Source organism: Sapajus apella, unplaced genomic scaffold (genome assembly GCF_009761245.1).
Source record: "Sapajus apella isolate SASKATOON/1434 unplaced genomic scaffold, GSC_monkey_1.0 scaffold21, whole genome shotgun sequence".
Classification (NCBI taxonomy): domain Eukaryota; kingdom Metazoa; phylum Chordata; class Mammalia; order Primates; family Cebidae; genus Sapajus; species Sapajus apella.
In genome coordinates, this window is record NW_022436961.1 from 21,327,999 (window position 1) to 21,340,082 (window position 12,084).

General features: G+C 37.5%; 1 protein-coding gene across 5 annotated transcripts in view; it reads right to left on the reverse strand.

Annotated features, from left to right (window-relative positions):
• The window catches only part of PSD3 (pleckstrin and Sec7 domain containing 3), a 526,477-nt gene that overhangs the window by 111,862 nt on the left and 402,531 nt on the right, over nucleotides 1–12,084 (reverse strand). For all 5 annotated transcript variants that reach the window (XM_032287984.1, XM_032287985.1, XM_032287986.1 and 2 more), the window contains one exon: nucleotides 5,720–5,763. In XM_032287984.1, coding sequence (XP_032143875.1) covers nucleotides 5,720–5,763 — 44 coding nt within the window. The remainder of the gene's footprint in view (nucleotides 1–5,719; nucleotides 5,764–12,084) is intronic.

The following is a 12,084-nucleotide window of genomic DNA, read 5'->3' on the forward strand; positions in this document are numbered from 1 at the left end:
AAAAGGATGGAAGAGAAGAACATTACTTTTCCTATTGGACAATACTGAACTTTTAAAATTGTCCTATCTGTGTTAATTGTTATATTTTCTGAAGATCCTAATGCAGCTACATTTTAAACAATTCCAGCGTAAGATATAAACTCCCATATTCACCTCAACTAACCTCATCCTATGCCATCCCAATTGGAAAAAGTAATTACTCATTTTGTTTATCACTTAGACTAGAAATTTTCTGAAGCCAAGAAAAATGCTTTAATGTCTTGTATACTTTGTTCTCCACAAATTATCAGCAAGCTACATGGTGCAAATAGTTCAGCAAATGGATGCTTCATAAAAAATAAACAATTGAGCAAGGGAACTAGGGAAGACCAATGGTCACAGTCCTGTATGAGGTAGCTGAGACCTTCCACAAGTCAATTTGGCTTGCCGTACTCTTCATTACGATTTTTGTATTTTCATCTTTGTACAGTCCTCCCACTCCCCTAAATCTCATGATATATTCTCATTAGGTAAAGATCTGTGTCGTATTCATATTTGTATCTAGGGCACAGCACTTGGCCAGGCACAGAAGCAGCTGCTTAGAGATTATGGAATAGATGAATGAATAAATGATCCTTGCTACTTACTTACTTAAAGGAAAAACTCTAGTAATTCTATGAGCATTTAATGAGACTAGCAAATTGATATAAAATTCTCATAATGTGCACTGTATCAACGTTTGGCATAGAAATATTCAGTCTTAATCCCTGCTCTTCAAAGACTTCATGACTCTGGGGCTGCAGAGATGCCAGGTAGCATGGTGCTGCCATAGAAAGCCATAACAGCTGGGGAAAATCCTGGCCTTTCTACTATACTGGACTCTGGACCTATTGATGAACACTTTTTGATTTAATTTTCCTCACATACAATGTAAGAACATTGGACTACATACGTACCTTTCAAAAAAAATTTTAAGAACATATACCTTAAAAATATTAAATGGAACCCTAAACATACATTCAAAGAAGACAAAAGTAGAGCTATTTTGATCAGTTGAACTAGACATGATGCTTATGGGATGCCGAACTGGGTCCCCATTGATATTCCTCTTTCTCCTCACTCACATCCCCAGGCAAGGCCCCAAGACATCTCCCTGTAATCTAAGGTTACATTGAATCCAGTCAGAAAACCAATGACATAAAAACCGGTAAGGTTTATAACAGTTATAAACATTCAATAAATCTATTGTGATTTCCTATAAGGTCCTTATGTCTACTTCAAGATGCCTCCTGCGCAAGTCCTGTATGCATTATCCTACAAATTTTGCAGGATCACCATCTTTCCTATAACTATTTTCTAAACTACACACTTGTAGGCTTATCTTTTAAGAAATGTGGTTCCTTGCATTACCATTAACATTTTTTCTATAGCCTTTTATGGAGTCTTCATTATATATAAACACTATGATTAGCAAAGGAAGAGATAAAGGGACAAATCCAGACACGTATCATTTCCTAAAAGGGCTTACAATCTAATGGTACATTACTACGAATAACCATAATGGGGTGCAGAAACTGCTGGTGTTATCAGATAAAGTGAAATGGAAGCTTAAGGCTGAGATCATACTTCTGGTTTGGCGAGATCAGGAAAGAATTCAAAAAAACAGATGGAATAGGAGCTGGGGTGTAAAGATGGTAGGCTTTGAACATAAAAAGATTATGGGACACATGTTCCTAGCAGAGGTGACTTCATGAACACTGGCAGAAAGGGAGGCAGCCATGGGACTAGCACAGCTGGCTGAACCTAGTGGAGCCTAGTTGAAATAGGGGCTATGTGTAGACAAGAATGGAGAACAAAATCAATTATTGGCAGAATGTGAAGGACCTAATTAAAGCTTTACAGCACAGGGAGTGTCACAGAGGTTCAAGTTCAGGAAAGTCTAGAGATGGTAGCCCTTGCTAAGGAGGCAAACAGTGCCTGGAAAAAAAAAAAACGGGCAGCAATGAAGAGGAAAGATGCTGTTTGGAGCCATTTTTGCGGAGGTTGGAAGTGGTGACGTGGGAGGGTGTCAAAGATGATGTAAAGGCTAAAATCCAGGTAAGCTGGAAATGCTGGTGTCATTAATAGAAATGGAGCACACATGACAAAATCTGGAGACAGACGATGAGTGCTTAGCACCAGCAGAAACATCTTGCAGGAAAATGCAAACATTGAATTGAAACTTGGGAAAGAGGTCAGCCATATATATATATATATATATATATATATATATATACACACATATATATATGAAGAATTTTTACAGAAATGGAAGAACAAGTTTTAAGAGTGAATTTAGATTGCTGAGGAGGAAACTACATAGGAAGAAGACAATTATAACTGTGTATCTAACACTGACGGATAATAACGAAGAAAATGGGTCAGAGAAAGTGTAGTTAGAGAGGTATGGGAGAACTGGGAGAACACAGTGTTATAAATAATTATATCCATGTACATATGCATTTGTCAAGGAAAAACCTTTTTTTTGTTGTTTTTTTGAGACCAAGTCTCATTCTGTCACCCAGGCTAGAGTGCAGTGGTGTGATCTCGGCTCACTGCAACCTCTGCTTCCTGGGTTCAAGCAATTCTTCTGCCTCAGCCTCCTGAGTAGCTGGGATTACAAGCCTGTGCCACCATGCCCAGCTAATTTTTGTCAGAGATGGGATTCACCATGTTGGCCAGGCTGGTCTCAAACTCCTGACCTCAAGTGATCCACCTGCCTCAGCCTCTCAAAGTGTTGGGATTACAGGCATAAGCTACCATGCCCAGCCAGTTAGTTCCTTTTCTAAAGGATCACATACATTAATATATGTCAGTGTTCTGTGAAGTGTGTTCTAAAAAACCCCCACCAGTTTTAGTAGATGTTAAAAGGCACTTTAAGACTAAAAAAAGACTCAGTGATTTAATAAATTGGGGTACTGGCCCTTTATCTCCTACAGAAATTCAAGATGTACATCAGATTTTTAAATTCAAATTTTTCCTGCAGAAATCCAAGATGTACATCGATTGAACAGGCTGGTAACAGAGAAATCTGTTTAATTTTGTTTGAGCTAGTATTTATTCCAATACTTAGTTGACCCCTAAGCCCTTTGTTTTATATCTGCTTGATAGTGCAGTACTTCTTCCACAGGAGGAAACATTGGTATTAGTAAAAATAAGAAATTTATAGAATATTATAACTCGAAAAATACTTGTGGTCATTTCATCCAATTCTTTCATTTTATAGGTGAAGACAGAAAGTTAATTATATGATAACCACTATAGTGTCTTCTCCTAATTCTTGATAAAGTATAAAAATGTAGTATATGTATATACATATGAACAAGAGAGACAAAGAAAGAAACAACAACAGCAAAAAGAAAATTGGGGCTTTAAAAGCTACAGCATCAAGTGTCAACTGAAGAACAACTTGCTTTATTATGTTCAGTGTTTTCAAACATTTCACAGTGTCACCCTGAAGGTTACATGAGGCTCAATAATTGCTCACTCTTGCAAAAGAAAAAACTGAGGGCTAGAGGTTAACTTGGTCAGTGAACCAGTTACTACATGAAAAAGCTGTAATTCACACCAAAATTTATCAGACTCTGAAATACAGGCTTCTGAATAAGATGGTCTGCTAATTTCTCAAGACGACCACAGAAGAAGCCAGTTGCTGGGAAAACTCCCACCCTCCACTCTTGGATAACACACAAGATTAGAGCTTTCTTCCATCAAACTCCGACTACCCATAAATGAATAAATAAAACCTGCTGTAATAAATTCAAAAAAACTTAGATTTACAAAACAGGTCCTCAAGAGTATATGCATTTGTTTTGTAAAATAACTTCATAAAAGAATCTTCAGTGTATTCTCTCTCCCAGAGTGAATATAATGATGCTTTTTTTAAAATTTATTTTCTCTAGACTGCATATTCTGCAAATGTCAGGATGTCCTTTTTGCATTTCAGCAAGATTCTGACTATATCATTGACAATTTTTTTTTTCTATAAAACTCACTTTTGTTAATGAGAAGTAAGCCCAAACAAGAATAATCACTTTCAATAGTAGACCATGAATTCTTAATAATCAGTTTTCCTTGAAATTACATGCTGTCTTTTTTTTTTTTTTTTTTAGACATAGTTTCACTCATATTACCCAGGCTGGAGTGCAATGGCGCGATCTCGGCTCACTGCAACCTCCGCCTCCTGGGTTCAGGCAATTCTCCTGCCTCAGCCTCCTGAGTAGCTGGGATTACAGGCACGCACCACCATGCCCAGCTAATTTTTTGTATTTTAGGTAGAGACGGGGTTTCGCCATGTTGACCAGGATGGTCTCGATCTCTTGACCTCGTGATCCACCCGCCTCGGCCTCCCAAAGTGCTGGGATTACAGGCTTGAGCCACTGCGCCCAGCCCTACATGCTGTCTTTAAATGAGTCTCATCATGTATATACATACAAACACATAAGCTGTTACACACACACACAGACACACACACACACACACACACACACAGATATATATGCAAATATTAAAGACTTAACTTTTGACTCCCTAACTTGAAATGGTATCATATGACTCTACAGTGAATGGAAGCAATACAAATGGTGCTAATATTTTAAAAACTAATTCCCGTGCATTATACGTAATACATAGTCAACTACTAACCCACGTTCCCCTAGCATGCTGCTGATAGAACAAGATTTATCTCCCAAGTTATGATTCTGTAAACCTGAGTTCATTGCAGAATGCTATGTTAGGTCATGTGGTAAAACAATAATTATGAATACATAGTGAAAACCAAAAGTAAAATCCATGAAGTTTTAATTACAAAAAAAACAACACATTTTGACCTAAATTCCTAGTAATGTGACTAAAAATTTCATATTCTTCCATAATAATTTTAAAAAAACTAAAATTCTGAACTGTTATATTGATTAGCAAAATTTTAACAAGAGTGTTATTATTCTACATAGACTTAGATGTAACTCATCTTTAATATATTTCCCAAAGTATGTACCTTGAAACCTTACATTCTGCTGTCAAAGAGAGTCATGAAATAGTACACGTTCTATTCGTCTCTTGGGGACTGATAACACACATTGGCATTGGATAAGCTCCTAGAAGTTCTGCAGTTAAAAATAAAATTAGCTTTATTCAATCCCTCATCTCCCTAGCTTATTCTATTCACAGAACCTTCTTTTGTTGCTGTTGTTTTGTGCTTAATATTTATTAATGACCTAGTATGATTAGTATCACAGGAAACAGACCTTGAAAACCATGATCTATGATAATAGGAAGGAAAGAATTGAAGTAAGTAGATGATACCAAAAACATTTGTATTAATTTTTGGAAAACAAGTTATTCATCAGCAGATTTTTCTTTTAGAATGTTATTTTTAAAAGATAAAAAGCTAATTAATTACCTACAAGTATAGCAACCATTTTAAAAGCAGAATAGGAACACAATGAGGACCCAAAAACCGCAAGATACTCTGGGTTTACCTGTAAGAAAGTATTGGGTTTACCTGTACAAAACCAAAATATGCCCTACTTATATCTGGGTTTACTTGTATAAAACCAAAGTAGGTAAGACATGTGGTGTAAAATGACAACTGGCAATGCATATTTAATCCTTCTCTAAGATCACTTCTAAGGCATAAAGAAAGACAGTAGGAAAAAAGTGAGTAGTTCATTATTAAAAGGCTGACGTCCAGCATACTTACACTGCCCATTCAAGCTTCTCATTCTTGATTGAGTTATACAGAGCCTGTAAAGAGAGAAAACGAGATCAAATTATTCTTTCCATTCTGTTCCACTTTTTGAATTCAGTAAATGACCAAGCAATTCCTTCCCAACAGGATGGGCAGGAAGCCCCTCTTGTCAGTCATCTTGGTTTTAGAAAGGTGAGGAATACATGGGGAGGCAAATGAACGTTGGGTGAACAGCATTTCATGAAACAGACTTTCACAAAGTAAAACTGTTATCAATAAGGCACAGTGCCGTATTGCATTTCACTACAGTAAAATATTACAATGCGATTAAAATTAGACTATGCACGCCATTTCTCATATTGAAAATATGGTCTTGTAGTTTCACTCAGTTGGACAGTGGAGTACTCATACCTTTTTCTTTTTTTGTTTTTGAAACAGAGGCTCACTCTGTCACCCAGGCTGGAGTGCAATGGTGTGATCTTGGCTCACCGCAACCTCTGCCTCCTGGTTTCAAGTGATTCTCTTGCCTCAGCCTCCCAAGTAGCTGGGATTACAGGCGTGCACCACCACACCTGGCTAATTTTTGTATTTTTAGTAGAGACAGGGTTTTACCACATTGGCCAGGCTGGTCTTGAACTCCTGACCTCAGGTGATCCGCTCACCTCAGCCTCCTAAAGTGCTGGGATTACAGGCGTGAGCCACCATGCGTGGCCATATTCCCCCCCACTGTTTCTTAATTAATAGGAGAAATATAATTGTTTTCATGGCAATTTAAAGAGTAAGATACATGGTAGGGGGACTAAAGCCAGAATGGAAAAGCATCTTAGAATAGTTTTTGAGTTTCTACACTACTGACTTTAGTTTTTATTATAACTGTAGCACTCTAATTCTGCCTTACAGTCACGTATTACACTGAGGTGTGTGTATGGTCATGGTAGACTGGATAGAAAGCTTCTTTAGACCTTTGGTAACAATAATGTTATAGTTAAATCAGCACAAGACTGCCTCCCTGATTCTCTCAGCTCTAGCATTAACAAAGGCCCTTGTAGTCAGCTTATTCCACTATACCAACTACCAAGAAACATTTTTTTAAAGAGACAGGGTCTTGCTACATTGCCCAGGCTGCAGTGGAGTGACTATTCACAGTTGTGATGATAGCGCACCACAGCCTCAAACTCCAGGGTCCAAGTGATCCTCCTGCCTCAGCTTCCTCAACAGCTGGGACTACAGGCACATGCCACAGTGTCTGGCTTTACTTTTACATTTTAAATAAAATGTTACAGGGAACACACAAATGCATTTCTAAGATATAAAACCACGATAGCAAAATGTATTGAACAAAAGAGTAACTGTATTATGATGATACTGGAACATTTTTCCTCAAAGAATGACTTAAATCAATTAGAACTTGAAGGCTTAGCAAAGACCTCACTTACTCACTTACTCTGAGACAGGAAAAAGGGGGATCACATGTCATCCAACCTCTTATCTTTCAAACAAGAAAAGGCAGGTTCAGAAAGATGTCCAAGCAGCACAGCAGAGCAAGAGAACTACCTTATATTTCTATCATTTGCCCCTTAACATTGTCTCATCCAAATGTTTACATGTGTGTAAGCAAACACCACACACCAATAGTGCATTCACTTTCAGAAAAATACTTCCAAATTCAGTACAAATTTATTTAAGTTGCAGATTTGATATTATTTACGATTCAATACATGTATTCTTAGCCACTATCTTGACAAACTTCATGAAAGTTCTCCATTGTGGCTGTAATAGTCAATTCAACTATTGAGGAATTATAGTAGCTAATAAAAACCAGGTCACATTTTGTATTTTTCAGGACACGATATGTATTCTCCAACACAAAAATGATATAACATACAATTAAAATATGGAGTACACTGAGGCACAAAGACCATGCTACAAATTGAATATTCGTTTTGAAGAACTCAAGTTTACTGAAGAACTACAATCTATAATACAGTTAATGTCTCATGAGACTGAACACCTATGGAAGCACAAAAAGTTAAAAACTAACTCAAGTCTCAGTAGGACTTTTCCTGGATAAATGCCTTTTAAATGAATTATATTACTTGCATGAACCATTTTGAACCCATAAGTAACAGTGGGCCGAGAAACTACAAATGAAAAGAGATAGATCATTAAAGGTTCTTTAGATACTACTATCATACTCAATATTACCCAGAGTAATTCACAATGTGGCAAACATTTTAAAAAAAATCTGTTCATAAAAGTAGACAGTTTAAATGACATCTAAACATCTAAAAATTTTCTAATACATTCATTTCTGTTCTAACACTTTTTTTTTCAAATACTTTTGCCCTCAAGAATATTTTGCTTAAAGAGAAGTGAAATTCTAAGTTGAAAAATTATTGCTATTCAATCAGCTAGATATCTCATGAAGATAATCTATTATAAAGCATCTTGCTGAATTCCACAGACTCTCAGTGTTGTAGGTCAAGTCCTCTCTCCTTGTAAATAATATAGAATAGATTTTTTTTTTTAATCACAGCATGCCAAATCCAAACAGTGGATGTCGTCCCTCTTCTTTTCAATAGCAAAATTGCAAAGGAATCTTCCTGATTCTTTGTAGTGCTTTATCATGATCCATTACTTTTCTTAATAAAAGGAAGACACTTTACAAATGCATCTAAGACTTACATATACTCTCAACACAACTTCCCATCTTTTTATCTACTCAGCCTAGTTAAGAATTGAATTCCCTTGATTCTTTTTTATCTCTAGCCTGACAGTCATTAATTCCTTTCTCATGCAGCCTAGACACCATGGCCTCTCACTTCAACCAGTCTAGTTAATATCTTCAACTTCTTTGTTCTGCTGTTGTACATGAAAATATTAATAGATACTATGTAATTCTGTTTTTTTTTTTCTTTTTGAGAAAGAGTCTTGCTTGATCTCCCAGGCTGGAGTACAGTGGTGTAGTCATAGCTCACTGCAGCCTCAAAATCCTGGGCTCAAGGGATCCTCCTGTCCTAGCCTTGTAAGTAGCTGTGGTTATACCCATATAACTCTTGATCAATTCTACTCTGATTTCTCTACATGAAAATCCTAAAGATTAGTTAAGATTTCCTTTACTTTTAAATGTCAAATACCTAAACACTACCTTAAGGGTAAGGAGACCTAATAGTTAATGTAGTCAGATCATCAAAAAAATATGCATGTAATAGCCTCAGGGATCCAGGAACTTAATTCTCTCCTCTCAGTTCTCCTCTTTCTACCCCAACCATCTCCAGTCCTTGTATCTCCGCTACACGAGAAATGCATCCAAAACAAGCAACACCTTTTCCCAGCTTGCCTCCAACAACAACAACAACTGCAAACTGGCTCTTTCTCCCAGCTCCAGTATGAAAAGTCCCAGGAGAGTCCCTATCCTTCCCATGGACAGATCTGTGTGGCTAGGAGATACAGTGCTGTGACTGGGCCCATTTCTGAAGCCAAGGGGACTAGGGGTTTGGGGGAAGGTGGGTATTAATGAGGGGTAGCACTGACCTAGCCGCTAGTATAATCTCCTGAACTTCGCAGCCTCCCCAATTAGTATGTGACTAATTCAGCACTACTAGAGAAAATTAAACAACAGAACAAATTAATGCCATTGAATATTCATCAACTCAAACTTCAGCAGGGTCTTCATTCATGAGCCTCTTCTTGCCATCTCCTCTAAAATGCATCTGCACTAGCACCTGTTTCTCCTTTCTGATGATAAGGGGAGAACCAACAAAATGGATTTCAGAACTTAAATCAGAGATCAGGAAACAATGGTTTCCTTATATAGATGAGGGAATGAAATCTCATGTTAACTAACTGTTCTCTATATCCCATAGCTGTTTTTCACAAACACTGACTCAAGTAAATACACTTCATGTTTACATCAACTACTATATTCTCTCCTCCTAAGACCAAACCTTATATAATCTTATATGCCTGGCCTAAGTCAGACCCCATTTGAAAAGATAGTAAGACTTGTGCCTCTCTTAGAATATATTCAAATAATCTGGTAATGTTCTATTCTTAAAAGATGAGCTTTAAAGAGCCACCGTTGCTAGGACACATGCTTGAAGTGCCTTTGTCAGTGAGGATGACGGGCTGGCTGCACTGATCCTATAATCTCAGTCCATTTAGGACCAAAGGCATTGTTAAGACAATGGCTAAAACTGGAGGCGTAGTAGTACATGGCTCAGAAAAATAACTTATCACTGGCTATGTGAGGGGTTATATGGGCTAGCCCCAAGAGGGCAGGGCTTGTAGAGAAACACTGCCATGGACTGGTAGTTAGAAATAAGTGGGGAAAGTTACCACATGGACCTTAATATGCCAGGGCAGCCCATATGAATACATACAGTGAAGCAACACTGTGGAAGGCTGAAGAATGGCTCCCCAAAGATGTCCAAGTCCCAATCTCTAGAACTTGTGAATATTACCTTATATGGCAAAAACTTTAAAGATGTGATTAAGTTAAAGAACTTGAGATGGGGAACGTACGTGGGTGGGCTCTAAATGCAATCACAAGCGTCTTTATAGAAGAAGGCAGAAGGAGATTTAAGAAAGACAGAAGAGAAGGCGACATGAAGAGGAATATGGAAATCAGAGTTACCGACATAAGTCAAAGAAAGCTGGCGACCACCAGAGGTTAGAAGCAGCGAGGAAGAGATTTTCCCCTGGACCCTCCAGAGGGTATAGAGCCCTGTTGATATCCTGATTCAGGCTTCTGGCCTCCACAATTGTGAGAATGAATTTCTGTTTTTTAAGACACCAAGTTTGTGGTAATTTGTTATAGCAGTCCGAGGAAACCAATACACCAGGGTACAAGAGAAAGGCAGATACCTGAACAAAGAGTGATGATAAACCCATAGGCTTATTTCAGGAAATATTTCCAGGGCCAGTCCCTAACTAAAATAGTCTTTTACCACAGTGGTCTTATCTAAAGATGTGACAGTGCACAGGAAAATCAGCTGAGGAATTTTTTAAAACACTGATTATCGTGCCCTGTCCTAGATCTACCAAGTCAGCTCCTTGGATCAGGAAACTGCATGAATATTTCTAAATGCTCCACATGTAACTCTGATTGGAAGCCTTAGTTAAAAAAAAAATCACTGCTTTGCCAGCTTACCAACCTTTTATCTAACTGCAATTTTTGTAACTTAACCCAGGAGCCAGATAACAATCATATGTACCTTTCTTGACACTGGCCAGGACAGAATGATTCTTTGAATTTGAACATAATCATTTTTAAGAATGAGAAAGCAAAGGAAATTGCTTAAATTACAGAAGTAAACGTATTCTGGTCTAAATTTACTTGTAATTCTTTGTTCCGCACTTTTGGTTGCTTCTCAGAGACGATAAAATGCAATTTTATTCAAGGCTTTAGTGCCGTCATTGCCAGCCCACACAGGGCTCTCTGAAGCTTCTCTATATTACCATGCATTGTGTAACCATGAGTCTCTTTCTCCAACATATTTTGCACAGTTTCTGGAGTTCGTGTATTTCAGTTCAATCATCTCTAAACTCCAATTAATTTTTTTTCTCTGTGGTCCCTGAATCATTATGAGAAGTATGGAGGATATCAAAGCTTCCATTTTCAGTGAAACTGACAGTGACCGCAGTGGAGTTTGTACTCAGAAAGAATTACGACGCCATCCAAACCATGATTCCCTCTTTCAAATGCTATGCTGGCTCTCATGCAGATACTCAGATCAAGCAGACTGTTAAGCATAGAATAAAATATGCGCCACTTTGGCAGTGTTATCAGAGAAAGAGTATGTTTGAAAAAAACATTGGTTAAAAATTAATGATAAAACCAGTTATTAGATGAATATCAAAATGGTTAGAAAAACCTCAACATACTTTGTAATGGTCTTCAACTTTTATTATCTTCTCTATGCCTTAAAATAATATTGAAAAACCGCACTATCTCTCACTCTAGGAAACTTCTCCAAAACCAGTATTTGGAATTGACTCTTTGTTTGTTGCCTCCCCACCTGTGGCGGTCTTTACACCTTGCAATGTACCAAATAAGGTTATAGGTGAGGGCTGTCTTTTTTTTTTTTTTTTTTTAAAGTGGCAGAGGGCAATTGTTTGGCAGAGGGCAACTGTTAAGCAGAGGTGCAAAAGGAGAAATAGCCTGAAGCCTTGATCACAAGAGAATTCACAGGTAGATTCATTTCAAGAAGTATACACAGAAGATGAATTTCTAGAAATTGATTTCCTTTAATCTATCTGTGTTCTCCCACAACTGCTGGACAGTTTTCATACATCCAACTTCAAACAGCACCATATTAGAGAGTGTATATTCATAAGCAGCTTTGCCAACATTCATCTTTTTCAGTTCTTATTTA